Here is a 25478-nt window from a genome sequence, read left to right as displayed (position 1 = left end):
TTGTTCTCCATGTGAAAGCCTTTCTTCACGCTCTTCCAGTTGTGATCCATCTGGTGGAATACTTCATATCTATATGATATATATATATATATATATACACACATATATACCTTGTTGTGATTTACTCTTGCAAGATTTGCATTTGCAGCTACAACTAGCTAGGGGGAGCTGCAGAACTCAAAATACATACTGTTTGTTAAGGTCACATGACTTTCAGTGACAACAATGGTAATACCATTAGGAGACATAAGATGGTGCCAATAACACACATACAGCCAAACAAGCCGTATTTAGGAAAACTGAGTTTTATTTAAAACTCAAGAGCTGTTAGACATGAGGTGTCAAGTTTGGCAAAAGATGGAGAAACGTAAGGTCTGCAACAACAGACATATCGCTGATAACTGGCAAAGACGACCCAGCAATGCACCTGGTTACTAAGCAACCGGTGAAAGCCATGATAAAGGAGCATGCTCCAATTAGGAGAGCCTGGAAAATGGTATTACGAGCCATACAAAAACACAAATCCAATAATTACAGTGGCTTACAAGCAGAATAACACATCACACCGAGCTTGTAACCTTGAAAATGTTTTTTTCTGTGTATGCACTTTGTAGCATTGCCAAACAAAACTGTACCTTTATTAACACACGTGCAAAGCTGACGGCAGGGAAATGTAGGGGTTATAGCTAAAAAAAACTTGTATTGAACACAAGTGCACGCACAGACACACACACACAGACACACACACACACACACACACACACACACAGACACACTCTTAAGTTTAGCATTATGCCCATCCATTGCTCATGTAAGTCAGCACTCTTCATAAAGGAAACACAAAGCATGTTAATGCACATCTGTCTTCACAGCTCCATCACATCCAGAGTCCCTATGAGAAGCCCCTTATAGATGACAGATGGAGAGGTGAGCGAGAGAAGTAGTCACTTCCTCTCTGCTCATCATCTCTCAGCAGCAGGCAGTAACACTCCAGAGGTCCAACCCTGCACACTCCTCTTCATTCATCCCTCGTTCACTAGCTGGGCTCAGACAGCTTGTTTAGCTCCACTTTTATGCCCCTTTCACCTGCACCTAAGAGACAAAGAAAGACAAAAATGCTGCTTTTTGCTCTCTATGATAATCCATATGTTATGCAACTACTTAAAGTACACTTCATCCCAAAATAGTGCAAATACTGTCATTTACTCACCCTCATGACATACACACAAGTTTGTAGAATGAAAGTGAGCAGTTACTGGTTACTACATTCAAACATTTGGGTCAGTAAGTTTAAAAAAAAAAATGTTTTAATGAAATTTATGTTTATTTAGCAAGGGCACATTAAATTTATCAAAAGCAACAGTAAAGACATTTATAATGTTACAATTTTTTTAATTTTAAATAAACACTGTTCTTTTGAACTTTCTATTCATGAAAGAATTTCTAAAATAAAAAAGCATCAGTTTCCATAAAAATATTAAGCATATTTTCAACATTGATAATATAAAAAAAACTATTATTATTCATATTATATTAAATATTAAACCATTCTTGAGCACCAAATTAGCATATCAGAATGATTTCTGAGGGATCATGTGGCACTAAAGATTGGAGTAATGGCTGCTGAAAATTCAGCTTTTCCATCAGAGAAATAAATTACAATTAAAAATATATTAAAACAGAAATATATATACAGATATATATATATATATTTTTTTTTACAATTTTATATTTTTTACTGTTTGATCAATTAATGCAGCCTTGGTGAGACTTGTTTTAAAATCATTTTTAAATATATATATATATATATATATATATATATAAAAGAGCTGTCAGTTTAACGCGTTAACTTAATTAATTAGTAATGAAAAATAACGCAATTAAAATATTTTAGTGCACATGTGATTTTATACAACAGTTCAGTAAATAAGAAGTTATTATTGTGCTATATTTTAAACACAATACTGTGTGTTTTTGTTAAATTTTACCAACGAAAATATTATCTTAAAAACCACAGCAGAACTGTTGTGCGTCTGTGAGCAACACAGCGATGTTTAGTTTCTGAACAAATCCTGTGAACCAATGATTCTAAGCCCATTCATAGAGAGGCAACACCTGCGTCCCAATGTGCATACTATCCATCCTAAATTCTATGTGATACTAGTAATTTTCAATAATATTTAGGGCAGAGAGTGTGGATAGTATGCACATTGGGACGCAGGGGTTTACTTCATTCCTGAATCAATCAGCCGTTTGAACGAATCGACTCATAGAGACATTTACCGCCACCTGCTGGTCGTTTAAGTTTCTTGTTTAGAGTATCATTTCAATTATTAAAAAATTTTATAAATAAAGAATAAGAAATAAGATAAATAAGAAATAAGAAATTTACAGACAGCAAAACTGTCAATTAAGAAGGAATCAGTCAATGGAAGTGCCTGGTCATGTTTGAGCAGATCTCACCTGTTAGATATTTCTCTTTAGCTCGAGCTCGTTCATCAGCGTCAAAATACCACACCGTTATAGCATACCTGCACATAAATACACACATAATTGTATATAAGCACGAGCAGCTTAAAGGACTAACTTACAAAATGAAATGTCACTATCACTGACCTTGTGGCATAAGCCGGCTGGACCTCATGTGGGTTCCGTCTGTCTGACCAGAAGAGCAAAAGTCTGTCAAACTTGGGCTCAATGTCTGCAAACTGAGCAGTTCCCTCTGGAAAGATCCGCAAAAGGCCACCGTGTTCCTATAGAGTGAGCAGATGAGAATGGATGTATATAGTTTAATGGACACCTTCACATGACTACATTTTAAAACTTCTTAGGTATGTAAGTGGTTAAAATTATTAGAATTGGAACAGATAACTGATACCGAATGTACTAAACTCAGTGTGAAGACAGCAGGCAAATATATAAGAAAAACAAACAATGAAATAGTTCAGAGAATGAAAGTTAATATGCAGCATTAAAGCATGTCAACATATTCTGTTACACCAAATACACAGAATAATGATCTTTAAAAAAGCATCATATGACCCCTTTAACACAAAAGAGAAGAGTTTTCGACTAGACAGGTGATCTAAACATTTTAGCAATCCGCTCACATTAAAAAACACAGCTAATAAATAAATAATTCCACATAAAGTACAACAGAAATACAACTTTTTTTTTTAAATATAATGATTTGATTTTTATCACATTAAAAACTACCATAATGTATAAACACTTGGGAGAACTTAGTACATTTTTCCTCAGCTGTACTGAATTGTACATGAAAAATGATTAAAATCGTACACTTGCATTAAAAACTGTCGCCATATCAATGAACTAAATCAATATCAGTTCACTTCAAATAAAAACATACAAATATAATGCATATAACACACTTAATTCATAAAAGTTATTATAACTAAATGATTATATTAAATATAATAATTACACACACAAACACAATTAATATTTAAGAGTAAAACATTATTAATTTTAAACAAAGAGACAAACAACAATTATAAAAGTTTTGAGTCAGTAAGAGTTTTTATTATTGAAAGAAATGAATACTTATTCAGCAAGGGTGCCTTAACTTGATCAAAGGTGATACTGGTAAAGACAACATAAATAAATGCTGTTAGTTTTCACACAAATATTAAGAAACATTGCTAATAATAAGAAATGGTTCTTGAGCAGCAAATCAGCATATTAGAAGAGTGATTTCTGAAGGATCATGTGACACTGAAGACTGAAGTAACGATGCTGAAAATTCAGCTTTTTAAAAAATATATGACAATAGAAAAGTTATTTTAAATCGTAATAAAATTCCACAATATGTGCAGCCTTGGTCTTTCAAAAACATTCAAATTCAATTAGAAATTCAAAAAACAGCTCTTTCATTCACACAAAACAATGTTGTGGATGGGAAAACTCTGGGAGGGAATGTCTTTTTTCCTGCCCCAGGACAACCTGATGTTAAATTTAGCTTAAAGAAAAAGAAAAAAAAAATCTGACACACTGACTATGACTTTTACATAAGCCAAGACAACATGGAACAAGCAGGTTTGCGTGAGACGGCTATTTTTTCTCTCCATTCAGTGGAGGGGGTGCGATATGAGAGGGAGAGTGCTAGAGTTTATACCATGTATTACTGGCATCCTGTGCAGCTTGAGAAAGACGGAAAATATTAGGGTTGAATGTATGTGTGATGTGATCCATCCTTAAAACACCTCTCTGATAAATAAACATGACTGAAGCCTGAGCCTCAAGCAAAGAGTACGTTCAGCCTGTAGACTAAACACTACAAACCAAACTACATCCTTCTTTCCCTTCTACCATCCCTATATCTGCCATGTGCTACTGGCCAACTCTATTTCAATTTTCTACTTCATATAAGAACATCTGATCAACACTCGGAATGGTTTTCCATGGCCTGTCAGAATGTTCTAGAGCAGAAGCGGCCCTCTGATGCAGAACTGGCCGTAGAGCTGGCAGGTGACAGAGGTGGTAGAGCACAGTTCCCGTGAGAGCGCTCACCCAAAAATGAAAATTCTGTCATCATTTACTCATCCTCAAATTGTTCCAAACCTGTATGAATTTCTTTCTCCTTCTGCTGAACACTTCAAAAGAAGTTTTGAAGAATGTGGGTAACCAAAGAGTTGTTGGTCTCCAATAACATCCATAGTATGGCAAAAACAATATGGAGGCCAATGGAGACCAGAAACTGTTTGGTTACCCACATTCTTCAAAATATCTTCTTTTGTGTTCAGCAGAAAAAAGAAATTCATACAGGTTTGGAACAACAATAATAGTCGTTTGTCAGTCTGACTACAGTAGTTGAGGTGTGTTTGTTTTTTTGCAGTGACATTATTTTACAGTACAATTATGATTACATGTATGAAGATGGCGTACAAATACATAAATATTAAAAATAATTTTTAAAATGAATTTTCACATTAATTACAAATCCAACGCAAACCAAAGTTTCACTGTTCTAGCAGACTTCTAATAGCAGCACCTAAACAGTCTCTCGTGTGGCCTATTGATGTAAAGTACCAACAGCAAACTCCCTGCAGAAGGTTGGTTTTGAACTTCCATTGTATTGAATGTAAGCTCAGATGCAAGTTTGAGCAGTCTACATCAGATAAGAAACCCAAACAAACGGAGAAGGGCTTAAACAAATCTCATGAAGCTTTACACGCTACAGAAAATATACAAGTTCACTGGCTGAAAAAAACAAAAAACTCCTACCTTGGCATCCCAGTTTTTATTTAGGTAATATATGCATGTGATACATCTCCCATCACCGTTTGGGTTATCCACATGCCGTACATATCCTGTCCCATTGCCAGGGTAACACGCCACCATTGCCTGGAAGGAAAAACAGGGGTTGTTTTAGTAATGGGCCAAAATAACCAATCAAAAGAACATACAACGACAGACCATTTGCAGTGGTTTGGATGGTGAACGCTCTCTAGAAGACGAAATTAAACTTTCCATTCTTTCCCGTCATTAGATCATATTTCATTAACGCATATTCACAGTACTATTCACATTTTTTCATTATATAAATATATATATATATATATACATACATACATACATACACACACACACACACACACACTTATATTAGTGAAGACAATTTTCAAATAATATTCATTTATTTAGGTGATATAAGAAAAAAAAATCATAAAGCTTTAAATGGATTTATTCACCATATCAGTATTTGGCATACCACCTTTCATTCCAAATTATAGACAAATCTTTGTTGTTTTTCATTTACAATGAGAATAATGAAAATTACTGAACTAAAATCTAAACTGAAACATTCAGATGCATTGAAGAGAATAAAGGCAAAGGCAAAAAAAAAAAGATTCTACACAGGCTTATGAAAAATATTATAGAGTGAAATAATGAGATTCACTGTTAATCCGTATTTGTGTAATGCAGTTCAGATCATTGAATTCCACGATACCGCAGCGCACAACTACACGAATCTACATGCAGTTAAAAAAATAAGGTGACAACTGTGATATTCTCAGCCCTGTGATGATTATATCTTTTAATCTTGTTGAATCTGGGTTATGAGGCTGAGGGAACAATGAAGCCATTGCTGAAGTCTTTTCTTTTGCTTAGGGTTTTTCCTTTCCTGCTCTTCCTCTGCCCCTTTTATTTTGGTCTCCGGGTTTACATGGAAAGTGTTAATTAATCACAAAGGAAAAAATAGCAGTGTAAATCTATTTGTGCACACAGACACATCCGTTATCAGGACAGTGTTACAAAAGAGAGAACGAGTCAAAAGCTCATAAAAAAAAAAAAATGAGATAGTCCATCAGCCCATGACATGTGACCTGCATGTGACTCGGTTAAACTACATTTCTGAAGCAAACAACACGCACTTCCTTATAATTAGAAGTTTAAAAATAACTTGGTTGGAGAATATTCCTATCCAAGCATGAAAACATGTCAAACTTTGAACAAGACTGTGATTAATACCAGTGTTCACCTTTAAATCATGAACAAAACATTTCAAACAAGCATGACCACCCAATAAACACTTAATTATCAGAACCTTTGGGCCAATACTGTGAGCCGTGTTTCTGCAAAATGAAGGAAAAAAACCCAACAAAGAAAGGACAGTCAGACCGGCTCTCTGATATCGACCCCCTCCGGGAACTCGCTTTTTGCCTTCTTTTTCACCAACTTCTGCACGTAGGCTCCTGAATCTGATCAGTTCACTGACAGTTCATGACCTAACACACTATTTATAAGCAGCATTAGCCCAGCAGGGAATTTTTAGGCCTTAACTTAACCCTCTAACCCTAACCCTACAGCATAATGTCACAGGGACCGAGACGTCTTCCCCAGAGAAACGACATCAGCGTGTTTTCCACTGAGAAAAAAAAAGAAGATAAACAGGATAAATACATTTATTAAAATATATTAAATTTACTTAATACAAATTTACATAGCGAAATATAAAATCTATATATAATATAAAATGTGTTCGAATTATAAAGTGTTTTTATTTTGAAATGAACAAATTTCTATAGTTGAAGTACTAAAAGAGAGGGAAAAATTGGATTAATTAAATAATATATAACATGTTATACTGCTAATCAGCATCTATTTTTTCTAAAAAATAAAAAAATAACATTAAATGTGAACCAGACCAATATTGAAATTATTGAATATTGATAATGATAAGCCAATAATTATTTTCATATTATTCCCAGTAATTGATAAATTGCTGATCTATCAATCTATATTACTAAAAAAAAAACTTAAAATGAAAAAAAAACACATTAAAATTATTAGCTTGTATGCGACAAGTAAATTTAGGCATTGCAACATTATTATACAGTATAAAAGATGGATAAATATTCCTTTTTAAATCTGTTTAAAAATACACTGTTTACATTAAACAAAAAATAAATTCTCAAAATAAGAGATGAGAGCCCTCTGGAATACTGGTTAGATAGTCATCTCTCAGTGCTTGATGATGGCAATGGCAAATATATTGGCCAATAATAAATAACTCAATAAATATCTAATTCCTCGACAGTAATTTACAGTGTATTATTCTGCAGCATATGTTCTTACAGATGATTCATACAGATTGTTGCCTTACTGAAGTATTTACTGAAACTGTGACTACAGAATCATGATACCATACATACATACATACATACATACATACATACATACACACACACACACACACACACTTATATTAGTGAAGACAATTTTCAAATAATATTCATTTATTTAGGTGATATAAGAAAAAAAAATCATAAAGCTTTAAATGGATTTATTCACCATATCAGTATTTGGCATACCACCTTTCATTCCAAATTATAGACAAATCTTTGTTGTTTTTCATTTACAATGAGAATAATGAAAATTACTGAACTAAAATCTAAACTGAAACATTCAGATGCATTGAAGAGAATAAAGGCAAAGGCAAAAAAAAAAAGATTCTACACAGGCTTATGAAAAATATTATAGAGTGAAATAATGAGATTCACTGTTAATCCGTATTTGTGTAATGCAGTTCAGATCATTGAATTCCACGATACCGCAGCGCACAACTACACGAATCTACATGAAGTTAAAAAAATAAGGTGATAACTGTGATATTCTCAGCCCTGTGATGATTATATCTTTTAATCTTGTTGAATCTGGGTTATGAGGCTGAGGGAACAATGAAGCCATTGCTGAAGTCTTTTCTTTTGCTTAGGGTTTTTCCTTTCCTGCTCTTCCTCTGCCCCTTTTATTTTGGTCTCCGGGTTTACATGGAAAGTGTTAATTAATCACAAAGGAAAAAATAGCAGTGTAAATCTATTTGTGCACACAGACACATCCGTTATCAGGACAGTGTTACAAAAGAGAGAACGAGTCAAAAGCTCATAAAAAAAAAAAAATGAGATAGTCCATCAGCCCATGACATGTGACCTGCATGTGACTCGGTTAAACTACATTTCTGAAGCAAACAACACGCACTTCCTTATAATTAGAAGTTTAAAAATAACTTGGTTGGAGAATATTCCTATCCAAGCATGAAAACATGTCAAACTTTGAACAAGACTGTGATTAATACCAGTGTTCACCTTTAAATCATGAACAAAACATTTCAAACAAGCATGACCACCCAATAAACACTTAATTATCAGAACCTTTGGGCCAATACTGTGAGCCGTGTTTCTGCAAAATGAAGGAAAAAAACCCAACAAAGAAAGGACAGTCAGACCGGCTCTCTGATATCGACCCCCTCCGGGAACTCGCTTTTTGCCTTCTTTTTCACCAACTTCTGCACGTAGGCTCCTGAATCTGATCAGTTCACTGACAGTTCATGACCTAACACACTATTTATAAGCAGCATTAGCCCAGCAGGGAATTTTTAGGCCTTAACTTAACCCTCTAACCCTAACCCTACAGCATAATGTCACAGGGACCGAGACGTCTTCCCCAGAGAAACGACATCAGCGTGTTTTCCACTGAGAAAAAAAAAGAAGATAAACAGGATAAATACATTTATTAAAATATATTAAATTTACTTAATACAAATTTACATAGCGAAATATAAAATCTATATATAATATAAAATGTGTTCGAATTATAAAGTGTTTTTATTTTGAAATGAACAAATTTCTATAGTTGAAGTACTAAAAGAGAGGGAAAAATTGGATTAATTAAATAATATATAACATGTTATACTGCTAATCAGCATCTATTTTTTCTAAAAAATAAAAAAATAACATTAAATGTGAACCAGACCAATATTGAAATTATTGAATATTGATAATGATAAGCCAATAATTATTTTCATATTATTCCCAGTAATTGATAAATTGCTGATCTATCAATCTATATTACTAAAAAAAAAACTTAAAATGAAAAAAAAACACATTAAAATTATTAGCTTGTATGCGACAAGTAAATTTAGGCATTGCAACATTATTATACAGTATAAAAGATGGATAAATATTCCTTTTTAAATCTGTTTAAAAATACACTGTTTACATTAAACAAAAAATAAATTCTCAAAATAAGAGATGAGAGCCCTCTGGAATACTGGTTAGATAGTCATCTCTCAGTGCTTGATGATGGCAATGGCAAATATATTGGCCAATAATAAATAACTCAATAAATATCTAATTCCTCGACAGTAATTTACAGTGTATTATTCTGCAGCATATGTTCTTACAGATGATTCATACAGATTGTTGCCTTACTGAAGTATTTACTGAAACTGTGACTACAGAATCATGATACAAACCGAACTGTGAGAAATCTGAACCATTACAGCCTTTTTACATACACACCCTTTCACTCATAAGAACACAAGCACACAGAGCTGCTAACAACAGTACACGTCCTCCCTTAACATCTCTCCCCAGCTTCCTGAGGCCTATAACTCGATATAACTCGATATTAGATTTCCAGTGAAACAGCGTCATCATTCCAGGAGAACAGAAGACAGCTGAGGAAAGCAAACACATGCTGAGAACAAATCTGAAAGCGACTGCACATGAGGACCTTTTTCCTAGCAGCATAACCGTTAGCGGTGCTGAGGTGTGGCCGACTGTAAACCACTCATCTCAAGTGGAAGATGAGGAATGCAGGAGACACAGAAAGGCCAGACTAGGGTCAGTTAGTAAGACGATGACTATTGTTATTACTTTTCGGTTTAGTTCATCAGGAATTCACCGTTCGTTTACACCTCGACTTCTTTGAAAAGGGGCGTTTATGATGAACATGTTTCCAGCCAAATCCTGCAGCCTGCAATGGCACGCAACGCACGTCGGATCACAATACATGTGACGACATTTCAACCTAACTGTGTTTTCCCTGGCAGCAGGTGCAAAAGCGACAGGCAACGTAAACAAAAACGAGCGTGTGCTCTAACCAGTGGGAGAGGGAGATATAGGGGAGAGGGAAAGACAGACAAGCCAGGACAAAAAAGAGAGCTGAGGGCATTGACGCAATTCGCGAGCCCCCCACATGAATGGGACGGAGCAGATAAGGGTGAAATCGCTCAACAGTGCTTCAATCATTCAGGTAGGGGTGAGTGTGAGAGCCAACTGCGTCAGAGAGTTAGCGGCGCAGCATGCTGGGGTGACAAAACAACCAGGCACGGAGGGGTTGATGCAGACGGAACCCATCAACATCACGCAGTGGGTTTTGCGTCAGGATGCCATGCCGCCACTGTCCTATCATCACCTGCAAAGATCCATGACCGAGGAGGAGGGTGAAGGAGATTGAGGGGATGCCATAGTCCCACAACACAAAGAGCATTTCAATCAGAGCTTCAGTGTGCGTGTCGTCCGGTTTCAACGTCTCAGACACACCTGGATGTGACGCTGTGTGCGCAAACAGCTGCGCCCACTATCTACCTTTTTATTAGATTCTCAATATTCCTCAATATTCATGGCAAAAGCAGAAGGTATTTTGTGCAATAATTTGGCAAGTGCTTTGCAAAAATTCAGAGTTGGTTGATTTAACGTCCTCTCTCTCCAGCAGGATCACACAAAACAGTGCCTGCAGGAGCTGCACTGCAAAACATATAAAAGATCACATGACAAACACCCAAAAATTAGCATTCTGTGATCATTTACTCACCCTCATGTTGTTCCAAACCTGTAAGTCTTTCTTTCTTTTATGGAAATGATGTCTGGCAGAATATTCATGCTGCTCTTTTACATACACTACTGTTAAAAAGTTTGGGGACAATGCAAAAAAAAACAAACAAAAAAAAAAACAGAAGACATTTATTATATTACAAAAACACTTCTTATTTGAAGTGCGTTCTTTTGAACTTTCTATTCATCAAAGGATCCAGAAAAAATTTATCAATATTAAACAGCACAGCTGTTTTCAGAATTGATAAGAAATGTTTCTTGAGCAGCAAATCAGTATATTACAATGATTTCTGAAGAATCATGTGACACTGAAGACTGGAGTAATGTTGTAACGTTAGAGTAATGTAATTCTTTAATGTTTTCTGAGCAAATACATGTAGCCTTGGTGATCATAAGAGATTCTTTGTCCTCAAACTTTTAAAAAGCAATATAATGACAGAACAGATTAATGCACCATAAAAGCACAATAAATGTACTCTGAATCACTTAATGTGCACTGTATTACTCTTTGATAGATTTTTCAGACTGTTATTCACTGAAAATCGTGCCCTTCACATTAGCTTTAGAATCACATTTTCACTTCACCATTTTCAAACTTCTCCTTTTCATGGAAGATAGAAAGTCATCAACAAAATGAGGGTGAGTACATTTTAATTTTGAGGGCGAGTTATCCCTTAACATCAAGTCTAATATACAGAAGGCAATTAATACATACAAATAGAACTGGAAAATGTATTAAAAATGCCTTACATTGGCCTAAAATCAATCAATCAATCAATCACTGCACAATCAGTCTCCATGTCCGTCCTTGACACTACACCATGTCCCGGAAAAATCATATACACATTATTTTGACCTAAATCAATCTAAACTACTGAATCCAAACAATGCTGTGTTAAGCTGCTTAAACATTTTCTTTATCAGCTCTTTTCATTCTCATCTTCTTGGGGGATATTTCTTTTTTAAAGCCTTAAGTCACGCTCATTTCTTTTACAAGGCACTGTGTGTAAATATTATTTTCTAATCTATCATTCTACACAAATATTTTGCTATAAAACAAAAGAGTAAGTTTTAAATGGGGAACTAGCGACGGCTTGAACCGTTGAAAACATGCCCTCAATATGTTTATCGTGCCCAGGATCATATTTTACTCGAACACATCTCCATAACAGTGATTTGTTTTTCTGAAAGAGGCTGTTTCGGATTTACAACATGTTCTTTCTCCTTTATGTGAGCTGCATATGTTCTTGACTAGGACTGGGTGGTATATCGAGTTTGTACGATATATCGATATATTTTTTTTATAAACGATATGGTATGAGACAATACCGCCTATCGATATACAGTAACTTGATACGAGCGCATCTGCAAGATTGATTGTAGTGTTACAATGTAATGTGATTTTAGCCCCTTTTTTCACATAATAGCCCATAGCCTACATGGTTACTTTCACTATATTTGTTTTTATTGTCTTTAGTATAAACATTGTTTCACTAGACAACATTGGGCAGGATTAAATAAATATTTTTAATCCAAATAGAAAAAAACAAGATGTATACCGTATCTCGTAATTCAGCCAAAAAATACAGAGATATGATTTTTTTGGTCATATTGCCCAGCCCTAGTCTTGACCCACTGCCGTCTATTCCAGTGAGCAATGCAGAGCTGATATAAAAGTCAGCTGCAGGACTTTAGCCAGGTAGACAGTTCTAGTACCCCTGTAGTACATGCAGAGCATGCAGCTACACTGCTGTTCCAGCACTGAGACCCTGGCAGACTGACACCACACTGCACCATTACCAAACACATCAAGGAGAAACCAGTGACGACACTTATGTCCAAAAGATAAGTCAATCACATAAGCTTCTTTTTCTGAGGAAAACAGGCCCAACTTGCAACTAACATCACACACACCAACCCTATAAACCAACCCTCATTTGCACCAAAAATATAAAAACAGGCTTCATTATAGTTCATTGTTTTACACATCAGCTTTCCGCCTTCAAGTAACAATCTCATAAGATCCCTGTTTGTGGCATGCATGGTTTCCTGACATAAGGGAACAAAAACAAAAATGCGCGTAACTAAATGTCGATGCAGATGCAAATAAATATTATACATTCTTCCCAGTGAGGTGGGACTTTCCAAAGGGAATGAACTGCACTAACGAATACGCTCAAAACAGCCTATTCTGATCCAGTGCCAGCATATCTCTGGTCACGTAATGTAAACATGACCACTTAGAAATTCAAATATGTGCATTTCAATTATATATATATATATATATATTTGTGAATGGGGCTACACTATTTGCACCGCAAATTTCTGATTCACAAAAAAAAAAAGAAAAAAAAAGTACGAGTCATTTGTTTGTGAATTGGAATACACCAGTTGCGTTATATGTTAGTTTTTGTGTGAAGACAACTCTTGCCATTATTTTGTGGTAAATAGTCTTTTGTATTGCATCAATAAAGGCTACAAATGCACATTCACTACTTAGGTATGCCAAGACAAATGGTCTTTTTTATTGCACCAATACAGACTACAAATGCACATTCACTACTTAGGTATGCTATGACACTTAAGATTCAGAGGAGAACGCTGCTGCTGAAAGTCGTGCAAGAACCATGGACACGATGAACCACCTAATGTTTTTACCACCTAATTTAATTTACGGGGGCCAAACTATGCAATTATTTTAGTTTTCATTTATTTATTTTTTAAATATTATTATACCAACAGGGTCTAAACTACGTGATTAATTACTGTGGGAGGATTCCTCAAAAGGACTATAATTATTATTTATTTATTATTCTTATTATTGTCCTTTATTTAACCTGGTAAAAACTTACAGAAGTGACCTGGCCAAGATGCAGCACTACATTATCAGAAGAAAAAACACAAAAACACAGTATCAAAACACAATTAAAAACATTAACAAATTGATTCTTCCTTTAACAGCTCATTGATCAAAAATCTAAAAGTGTTAATTGACACCAAGGTCTGCAACTTCAAGTCATATTTTAAAGAGAAAGAATTGTAAAGAAATAAGAATATTTAATGGAAATAAGGAATCATCAAAGGGATAGTTCACCCAAAAAAATGAACATTTAAAATGACTCACCACCATGTAGTTCCAAACCTCTATGACTTACTTTCTTCTGTGGAGCACAAAAGAGGATATTTTGAAAAATAATGGTAACCAAACAGTTTTGGTGATCTTCCATTGTATGGACAATAATAAAAAAAAAAACACACGGAAACATTTCTCAAAATATCTTTTTGTGTGTGTGTTCCACAGAAGAGAGAAATATAAACACCTTCACAAACTACATGAGGGTGAGCAAATGCTCTGCCTCTGATCCTCCAACATTTAACAACCACAAAGCTCGTTTATAATTTTTAAAAGCTAGTTTAATATCAATACAAAACAAACATATTGTCCGTTCATTGTGTCTTATGTAACAGACTCTTCCCCTTCAACCGATTCGATGTCATACGCCTGCTGAGCATCCTGAATTTCCCTGCTGTACATCTGCGACCATCACAATGACATTAAAAAAATATGCTGTCACAGGAAGTGCTATCACTTCCCATCAAGCCTTCTGCTATTCACAGCATATGCTTTAACGTGTCCGTTATGCCATTTCGAATATTGCCTTTCATGCAGTGTGTAATGTAGCTGTATGTGAATGTAAACGATCTGCAAAGCTGTAAATCTGAAAGTGCACGATAAAGTTACTGTCTACCAAAAGAAAGAATCGACTCTGAACAGCCTAATTGAGTCGTCAGTAATTCGAATACCACTTATGTGACGGCTACACGTCACAGGGTAACACATTTGCATAATGTTCTATGCTGTCCGGCCACAAACAACTTGACCCACCCTCAAACACTGTAGCTTGTTCATGTGGTTAACATCATGTTGAGAAGACGCTGTGTCCTACACTGTGGAAGTAAATTCATTTTATTTTCACTTCCAAAAGATGAGGATGCAAAGAAACAGTGGTTAAAATTCATTTTTTTCCCCACTGTACCACAGCTGTACAACACCAATCTTTTTTGTGTTCCTGTCATTGTACTGACGACTGTTTCTCTAATCTCGTGAAGTTCAACGCGGGATTCACAAAATGCTTGCTCTTTAAAGATGGCTCAATACAGTTTATTTGGACCAGCTGGCTCCACTGAATCACAACCTGTAAGTATGATTAATAATTGATGTTTATATTTTCCATCAAGCATTAAAAATACAGAACTATGGCAATGTGCGTATTGTTTCCAACACACACTGTACATGGTAGACCAATCACAACAGACTGGGCCATCTGACCAATCAGAGCAGAGTAGGCTCACGGAAAGGAGGGGTTTAGAGAGACTGAACCTTAAAGCTGCTTTGAACGAATCGTTTGAGAATCATTGGAAAATTAGGTGATGCATATTTTGAGAAAACCAAAGTGTTTTTTGACCTTGCATGCATGTAAACCTATTGTAGGAGACTCCCAAAACATTATTAGGAGGAACCTTAAAAATGGCACAATAGGGGCACTTTATGCACAAATGTAAAAACTACTCTTTACTTAATGCTAGTTATCTTTAGCCATGGAAACATTTATGCTTAAAGAATTAATGTTTCTCTTTCATAGTAGCATAGTTTTTATTGACAGTCTGATCATGGTGTACGTTACTGATCGGAAAGCATGCCTGTGACGGCATGCTGTGGCGTAGAGGGAGGCGATCGACAGCACGAAGATGATGTATTTCCTCAGCGGCCAGCACGGATCAGCTCCAGGCATGATGAAGTGGATATCGTCCTCTTTTGGAAGGCCAACCGAAGTAGTTTTGCTTTCACAACGAAACACAGTGCCTTCACGACATGGCGGCGGCGGCAACAACAATACTACAGCGAGAATAAAAGTTAAGTTACATTCACTTCATGAAACCCAAATCTGTGGACTTAAAGTCCAAAGTATCCAGGAAAGCTTTTTGTCTCTCTGCGACACTCTCCGAATATTCAGAGCTATAAAGAGTCTGATAGTAGTTCCTAAATATCTAATTTATCTCAGTTTGATCAAATGTTATCTCACCCTCCTTTATCTGTATGGAATTTATGGCTCTTTCAGTTTGTAACTGCTTAATACGCCAGGCTAGTAACTTACCCGCCTTCTCCCCACCTTCATAATAAGTCTGTTTTAGTCTCATCAAACTTTTCTTTGCATGTTCTAATGAAAGCTCATTATATTTAATTTTCAATTTGTGCAGTTCCAAAAGAGAATCAGGAGTAATTTTTTGGTATATTTCAGATTCAATTTTCTTTATTTTGCTTTCAAGGTCTACCATTTCTACTTGACAGCGCTTATATTTATAATTTGTGTAACTAATCATTCGTCCTCTTATAAAAGCTTTAAATGCTTCCCACCTGACTGAAGCAGATGTTTGATTCGTGTTAATTTCAAAATAGTTATCTATCTGTTTATCAATGAACTCCAAAAATTCGGGATCTCTCAACCAAGTTATATGTAAGCGCCATCTTGGGGATCTGCATAAAAAATTAGGAAAGTTTAATGTAAATGAAACTGCAGCATGATCTGAGATTAATATGCTATCATACTAGCATTTACTAACTTTGGAAATTAGGAAATTAGTCTATACGAGAGAATGTTTTATAAGTGCTAGAGTAGCATGAATAAGTCAAAGTATCCGGGTGTCTGTTCCTTCATATATCTATTAAATTAAAATCTTGCATATACTGTTTTAACTCTATTCTGATCTGTAAATGAGAGAGGTCTGATTTAGTTGATCTATCTAATTCTGGATATAGAGCACAATTAAAATCTCCTCCTATAACAAAATATCCTGGCAGTTCAGCCAATATTAAAAATAGATTTCTGTAAAAAAATAGGATTATCCACATTGGGCCCATAAACATTCACTATATTCAGTCTAACAGAAAGGATCTCAGCTTGGATGATTATGTACCTCCCCAGTCTGTCCTCAACCGAGCTCGCCGACAGGTCGGGCTGTGATCGGGGGAAAATCTGCAGGTGATAAGCGCTCGGCAATCTTTGTGTGTGAACTACTCAGTGAAGCATCAAAGAGGCTCACTGATGTGTAGCCGGCACCTCGTAGACAACAAACAAATATCTAGCATGCTAAATATCCGACTTCAAGACAGACAGCAAGTCATGTAGTCTGAACAGCACAGCAATCTGCCGACATTTAAAGTCATGTAGTGTGAACTAGGATTCACAAGTACTAGTAGTTTTTGGACTCTAGACATGTTTGTTTACTAACTACTGCTGATTCACAACCACAATTCAGTACTTTTTGTATTGTTGCATTCTTCTGCCTCAACCAATACATATTTGTAAGACGCTAAGTTTTAAATGATTTTTTTGCATGTTACTGGTTTGCAGCAGGTGTGCCTGGTCATGTGACATCCACATAGCGGCGCCCATGAGGGGGCGACCATCATGCAAAATTTCCAGTGGGATGTTAGTGGGAGACATATTAATATTCATCATGAATGCTCTACCTGATTGGTCAATCCTCAAAATGTTCATGATATTTCTCAAAATCGCTCATTTGTTTAAGCATAAAACTTAAAAAAAAAAAAAAATTAGCACATAATCACTGATTGCACCATATTTTTCCTTCAATGACGTCTCTACTTACTTTCGTCCTTCCATTGATCTTGTAGTCGCCCAGTTTTCCGTTACAGTGTCGGATCAGCTCGTCCATGCGGCTCATGAGAAACGCTATCCTCTCACAGCCGGGCTCCTTCCCCTCCACCCAGGTGATCTTATCCCCTCGAATGTCCTTAGACGAGTCGCTCCTCTGACTGACCAGCTGCCCGTCCGTAAAGCCGCCGCTCAAGTAAAGCGCCTGCACGTCCTCCAGAATACTGCGTCCGATTTCCTCACCTAGGAAGTTGTCGATCACACAGATGCCGTGCTTGTTCAAGCAGGGCACAATATAGTCCGTGGCCAGCTTCTGAGGAGGTGACCGTGTCTGTCCGTTGAGTTTTAAACTGTCTGCGGTCGGTTTGGTGTCAGAGCCCGTGGCGGACTTGATAAAATCTGGCATTCTTTCGCCGGGTGACGTAACGGTAGAGTTACTCTGAGAAGTGTTGGACTGTTCTGAAGTGTTGTACTGTACGGCGCTGCGCTCTTCAGCCGGCGGCTGCTGCTGCTGCTGCTGCTGCTTGTCGGCCTCCTTGCACAGCCGCTTGTGCTTCTTCCAGTCCTGTCTCTGGTGCTCTTTGCTGCAGTAGAACGAGCTGCGGCACCGTCCGCACTTCATCAGGTTCTCCATTTCCCCGCACAGCTCGCAGTACTGGCGCTCTCGCTCCAGACGGTCGCTTTCCCTGGAGTTTTCCTCCATGTTTCAGCGCTATATTACCGTATCAGTCTGCAACTTCACTACAAGTATCCACAAGCGAAATTGAAAGAAACGCTGCCCCTGGGCCTCCGCTGCCGTTTTCATTCCAGTTGACGGAGGGCAACGTGACGCTCTCACATTCCCGCGACATCTATGTTTTGACACTTGTGAAGTCTCAGTGCATGGCGCCGGCCGTTCCTTTTCTTCAGCGCTCAGCGCACGTCAACCATGTGCGCATGCGCACTAGAGGCAGGCTAGACAGTGGGCGTTTCACATGTGCTTCTTACAACTTTGTGTGGGAGGAGTTAAAATGTATATAAATAATAACAAAAAGATCGTCCAAAAAAACTTAATGGGCAGAAATATTGCATCTACGTAATAGAATAACACACACAAATCAATAAATACAATTCCAATATATATATAGTAGAAAGGCCAAAAAGTAAATAAACACAAATAAACTATCAACACTCAGCATAATACACTCAAGATTGTATTATGGGCAGAATTAGTTGCAGAGTAGTAAGACAAGAAAACAGACAAATAAATAAATAAGCAAACAAGCAAGCAAATAGTTTATATTTTATTCATGATGAATATATAAATAAATTATTTAAATGAAAATAAAAATGAAAAGATATATATATATATAGTCAAGAGTCTATAGTCTACTGAAAGTTAACTTTTTATGTAATAACATAAAAATGAAAGATAAATGAAAAATAACTTACGTTTTTTAATATAAAAATAATTAGAAAAAAAGCATAACACAACATAATACAAAACGAAAACTACCAGAACTACTTACTACTATTTACACTTTTCAGTCTTTATGAAGCTGTTGTGTATTGGCTATATGGTTTCCTTCAAATAACAATCTCTACAAATACGTCCATAAATGTTATCACCATGTTTTTCTTTACTCTTTGATGTCATATCACAAAGCAAAGTCCAAATGAAATCTTGGTTTGCATCCCAATCATGTAAGTATGCAGAACTATTTCCATTACCCAATTAATCTTGTTCTTATGGGAGCACTAAAGATTAGCATTCCACTGTAAAAGATAAATCTGAAATGATACTCGGCTTCCTTGGCGCCGTGTTAATGTACTCAAATGACAGTATTCCTTTTATTAAAAAATGTTTTCTTCCTTCAGATCTTAGATTGGTTTATGCAGACTCTTTCATTTAGTGCACAAAAGTGTATTTTGCGTTTGATTTTATGTAGCATGTACACAGTTACATAATGCATATGCCAAAATATGCTGTAGTGGGAAACTTGTGAATGTGATGATGACAGTTCCCTTACCTCAATTACAGGCGGAAAAACACTTTGTAGTGTCGTCACAATTTTATGTGGAGCATTTGGATGACACTCAAGTCTCTTGTCCTCATTGGTTTTGAGGGTGAAGTGATGGCCATGTCTGTTTAGTTTCGGCATGGCTGGCGTTTGGAGTACAGTTTATCACAGAGGGCTTTGTTGGCCTAACTGGCCCTCTGAGCTCTGATACATACATGTTTATTTACAGTCTCAGTGTGCGTGTTTTGTGTTTATCTCTCTCTGTGTATGGGTAGTTACACAGACTGGATCTCAGACCCTGAATACTTCAGTAATACAGAGCTCAGGGTGGGCCCACATCCAGGTCTGGTCCTCATCGCTGTCCCTATGGAGGGCTATCCCTAGCCTGAGGCCAATGCCCCCTCTTTCCTCTCTCTTGCTCTTCCTCAGGAGGATGGGGTAAGAGAGAGAAGAACCCCTGACTATGTGTTGATCTGCAAAAAGCAGTTTTTGTGTGTGTTGATCATAATTGCATATAGTATAACTGTGCCTAAACATAAATGTACAGTAATTTGTGCCTGTTTACAGCTACATACCACCACTGATGCCTGTGTGACGGCATATTATAAAACAGATGAGTTATGCTTCAATATGTTGCCTTTATTCTCATCCCTACAACTAAATCAACTGATTCTATTTTTCCAGTACTGTTCAAAAATGTATATATATATATATATATATACATTAAATAAAAGATTTAAAATAAATGATAAATAACTGTATTTTTCATCAAAGAATTCTGAAAAAAATATTATTTCTTTCCACAAAAATATTAAGCATTACAGCTGTTTTCAACATTGATAATAATAATAAATGTTTCTTGAGCAGCAAATCAGCCTATTAGAATAATTTCTGAAGGATCATGTGACACTGAAGACTGGGGCAAGTTCAAGCTCAAACCGGTGTGCACCGTTTTGCTACGGTTTCCGGTTTGAACGACATGTTTCCTGGAAACGGTGTGCAACGGGGTTTGAGATGCGTTTTCTCTTGTTTGGTGGGTGTGTCAAACATGTCAGCCCAATCAGCAGCAGCTATTTATATATTTTGCTATTGTATTATGGAGTGACACTTTCATAAACTTTTCTATACCCCTCTGATTATATAATGGTAAATATTACAATATTATAGCACAACAACAGTGATCAGCAATAATGATAAGCCTAATACTCACAATTAAAATAATAAGGTCATAGATCATAACACAGTCTTGGAGGTAAGAAGTGGATTATCCTTCACCTGAAATGTTTGTCTTTTCATCCTGAAATGCGAGGCAAATGTTGGATCACAATAATTAGGAACCACAGTTTCCACAAATCCCTTCATTTGATTGGGATGTTCTCTTTTATTCTGGAGGGCAAGGGCAGTGACTGTACCATCGAGCGTATTTTTCATCAGGCTCTGAAAATTCTTCAAAAAGAACACAAAGAATGGCCTTCTCAGCTGCCATAGTTGCAACTCTTGCATCATCAGAACAGGTTGTTCAACGCACCACCGTTTCCGTTTAAAAAACGGTTTGCACCGTTTTTGTCGGGGCTGAACGCAGCCCTGGAGTAATAGTTGCTGAAAATTCAGCTTTGCATCACTGAATAAATGACATTTTAAAATAAATTACCATATAAAATAGTTATTTTAAATTGTAATAATATTTTACAATATTACTGTTTTTACTGTATTTTTGATCTAATAAATGCAGCCTTGGTGAGCATAAAAAATCCTTCTTTATAAAAACGTTTTAAAATCTTAACCAACCCCAAATTGTTGACCAGTATTGTACATTTGAGCATTTTTGAAAGAAACTGAAACTTCACCAAGATCACATTTAATGGCATTTTAACAGAAATACATGATTTAAGTTACAAAATATTATTACTATTTAAAATAACTGTTTCATAATTCAGTCTACCATTTTTAGCAGCTATGATTTAATTGTCTTCTAAGAAACATTGTGTAAAGTCATGCAAAAGCAATCATTCTATTGTGCTGTTAATTTGCTACAGAGAAACCTTTATCTCAACACAGTTCCAAATGGTTGTGCTACTTATATTTATAATTAAGAAAGCAAACTGGACTTAACCAGGACAGAAAGAGAAGTGGAAGCCCCAGATACAGCTGGCAGATTCACTGAACAGGTCACAGCAAACACAAGATGCAAGAGATTCAAATACAAAGGCACAAAGGCACATCTGACATGCAAACAAAACAGAAGAATGGGAAAAAGAACTCATGAACTCATGAGATGAAACTGCACCTGATTATTTGAATAACCTGACTTGAATGCCAAGGGTCTGCAAAACTACAAAGTTTAACATTATTTGATGAACGAAGTGTGTAGAATATGGCACTTGTTTGAAATAAAAGGTCATTTATAAACATTATGTGCTATCTGTAATTTTTGATTAAATGAATGCAACCTTGGTTTATAAATGTATTAATATCCAAATGATTGAATAGCAGTGTACATGTTTATTTTATTAGGTGAATTAAGCCTCTCTTATAAAATATTAAACACTTTTATGTTATATATGTAAATAGATAGTATACAGTATGTTTTATCAGATTATCCATCTAACTGGGTGTCACCTATAAGCTTTTTACTGCACATCTCAAAAGCAGTTTAGCCTTTAGTAAACAGGTTAACCGCTGCACACCTTGACCCATTAAAAGAAGTACCAGCACCCTTGATCTATTGTCTTGAGAACCATAGTGGTGTTGACCTGACTTTGATATACACACACACACGCACGCACGCATGCACACACACACACACACGCACACACACACACACACACACACACACACAGGCTGTGTCTTTCCTCCTCAAGCCGCATAAATTCCTGCCCCTATATTCACATTGTCTCTTTTACCAGTTTTGACTCAACTGCAATGCGGGATGTTTTTTTGCTTCTGAGCGACTTGTTTTTTGAAGTTTGGACCACCTTCCCAGTTCCATTAGTCAAGGGTCAGCAGCTGGCGAGAAACAGGACCAAAGTCTTTCTTCCCCAATAAATATTTTTAGTTTTGATATTCTTGGCTGTCTCATAAAACAATGAGTTTAGGGAAGGAGAGGCCAGGTGTGCTGTTTATTACACACACACACACACACACACACACGCATGCACTTATATTTCTTGTTCTGCATGTCATTGTAAGAAATCCAAGCTTATTTGGTGTGGCAGACATTTTATTTAATTTTCTCTGACTTCCGTGTTAGTTTTATTTATTAGTCCTGAGTTTGATGCATTATGTTTGATGAGAACTAGTTCTGTTTTTCTTGGTTTATTTGTTTGGATGTTAATGCATCTCCAAATGCATAAAAAATTATTTGTCATACCAAAGGAACAAAAATGTACTTGAAAATCAAACATTATTTTTTAAAATACTTATCATGTACTGCTTGTAGGCACCACACAAAACTGAATAGGATTTTTTTTTTTTATTATTTGACACAAGAACTGACATTGAGAGATGTATTGGCCTTAATAATCTGCCTGAACCGTGGCTATTTAAAACTTTCGGGTCAATTAGATTTTTAAATGTTTTTGAAATAAGTCTCTTACGCTCACTGCATTTATTTGATCTAAAATACAATGAAAGCAGTAATATTGTGAAATATTATTACGATTTAAAATAAGTGTTTTCTATTTGAATATAAATGTTAAAATGTAATTTATTTTTGGGATGGTAAAGCTGAATTTTCAGCACATTACTCTAGTCTTCAGTGTCACATGACATGATCCTTCAGAATTCAATGTAATATGCTGATTTGTTGCTCAAGAAACATTTCTTTATATTATCACAGCTGAAAACAGTTAAGCTGTTTATTTAAAAAAAATAATAAAACAAGATACATTTTTTATTTGGTGAATATAAAACTCAAAAAACAGCATTTAATTGAAAAATATTTTAACAACACCAGTTTGGATTAATTTAATGCATCCTTGCTGAATGAAAGTGCTCATTTCTTTTTTGGCTTAAGTAAAATAAAATTACCAATATGACATCAGCACATAGGAATCAAGGATGATAAATTTTTAAAATTAACAAAATTAAATATTGCAAAACCATACACTTAATTATTGCACATGGTTCTTTGTCCCTTTGGATTGAATGGATTGAGAAGTACGCACGTTTATGAATGAATCTCTCAGAACAGATTTGACCTGTGTCTTTCTCCACTAGAGGTCACTGCACACCAAACTATCATAAAGCCTTTGCGACAATCAGCCTTCCATCATCTTTACAGGTGTACGCACTACTTTTTCTTTTCCAACAGCACCTTTGACAAACATGTTTAACAAAAGTACAGGCAGAAAAATAAAATGTTCAACTGAGCAGTGTCTGTCTCTCTTTACAACATGAGTGGCATGTTTTTTATACTAAACTCTGCACATTGCTCGGTCCAGACGCCATATTTAATTTTTTGTGAATAAAATTGAGGTTGGGAGGGATGGATGCACAGAAAAATTAAAACATCCATCCTAACTAATGTCCATGTGTCTTTAAAGGAATAGTTCATCCAAAAATGAAAATTAGCTGAAAATGTACTCACTCTCAGGCCATCCAAAATGTAGATGAATTTATTTCTTCATCAGAACAGATTTGGAGAAATGCAGCATTACATCAGTTGCTCACCAATGGATCCTCTGCAGTGAATGGGTGCCGTCAGAATAAGAGTCCAAACAACTGATAAAAACATCACGATAATCCACAAGTAATCCACGTGACTCCAGTCCATCAATTAACATCATGTGAAGTGAAAAACGGCATGTTTGTAACAAAATCCATAAAAACACTCCAAGTATTGGTATAAAATATAAGACCAGACACTAGGATGAAAAAGAGCCAATGAAACAAACAGGGGTCTAAACACTTAATGGTTCAGTTCACAGTATAACAACTTTCAGACAGAAGCCTAACCGCTCTGACCATTTAATATGGAATCAGCAAATTAAGTTCATGCTTCAGAAAATTTGCAGTTTATTCACACCAGACAATTCAAATGTTATTACAGGGGCCGCTGCACTTTACAAGTATAGACCTGTGATTGTGGATGTCATTAACACCCTGGCTGCTAACAGCTCCATTTCTAGTAGAGAGTACAGGGTTGATGGTGGAGTTGAGGAGCTGGGTTAGCAATGCAAATGTTGCAGGTCCCATTAGAGATGAATATGTGCTAAAACCCCCATCCATCCCCATCCTCAATATTTATTTTTCATTCTTGTTACTAGAGCTGAAACCTGAAACAGCATTGTCATATACAGTACTTTTCATTAACCTTTCGCTTAAAGGTGATGCATATAATTACAAGAAAGCTCAGAACGGGACTGCAAAAGTAATGACTGCTTCCCAAATAACAGATAATAGAATAGAATTTCTTATGAAAAATATTTATAATATGCTCACCAAGGCTGCATTTATTTGATAACAAGAAAAACAGTAATATTACGAAATATTATTGCAATTTAAAGTAAGTGTTATCTATTTTAAAATATTTTTAATGTATAAAATGTAATTAAAGCTGAATTTTCAGCAGCCATTACTCCAGTCTTCAGTGTCACGCAATATGCTGATTGCTGCTCAAGAAGCATTTATTATTTTTAATATTTTTGTAGAAACCATTTACA

The 25478-nt window shown here is 35.9% G+C and overlaps 1 protein-coding gene across 1 annotated transcript; it reads right to left on the bottom strand.

Moving 5' to 3' along the window:
- Positions 1-328: 328 nt before the first annotated feature.
- On the bottom strand, positions 329-18749 carry egln1b (egl-9 family hypoxia-inducible factor 1b). The gene is made up of 5 exons (XM_016548704.1): positions 17811-18749; positions 5245-5364; positions 2617-2753; positions 2464-2531; positions 329-1092 (listed from the first exon to the last, which is right to left on the bottom strand). Exons 1-5 carry the CDS (start codon positions 18516-18518, stop codon positions 1037-1039), a joined length of 1089 nt encoding a protein of 362 aa, XP_016404190.1. The 5' UTR covers positions 18519-18749; the 3' UTR covers positions 329-1036.
- Between the last annotated feature and the right edge of the window lie 6729 nt (positions 18750-25478).

Source organism: Sinocyclocheilus rhinocerous, unplaced genomic scaffold, assembly GCF_001515625.1.
Source record: "Sinocyclocheilus rhinocerous isolate Xijiao unplaced genomic scaffold, SAMN03320098_v1.1 scaffold1275, whole genome shotgun sequence".
Lineage (NCBI taxonomy): Eukaryota > Metazoa > Chordata > Actinopteri > Cypriniformes > Cyprinidae > Sinocyclocheilus > Sinocyclocheilus rhinocerous.
The sequence above is the reverse complement of the archived record's forward strand: the minus strand, read 5'-3'. Positions and strand labels throughout refer to the sequence as shown.

What these genes read in the sequence shown, in the direction of transcription:
- egln1b (XM_016548704.1), bottom strand. Translation starts at nt 18,518, where the DNA reads ATGGAGGAAAACTCCAGGGAAAGCGACCGTCTGGAGCGAGAGCGCCAG. An exon ending in AGATCAATGGAAGGACGAAA is followed by an intron (nt 5,365 to 17,810) that starts GTAAGTAGAGAC and finishes TTTTCCTTCCAG; the next exon opens with GCAATGGTGGCGTGTTACCC. An exon ending in TAAAGAGAAATATCTAACAG is followed by an intron (nt 1,093 to 2,463) that starts GTGAGATCTGCT and finishes TTTGTCTCTTAG; the next exon opens with GTGCAGGTGAAAGGGGCATA.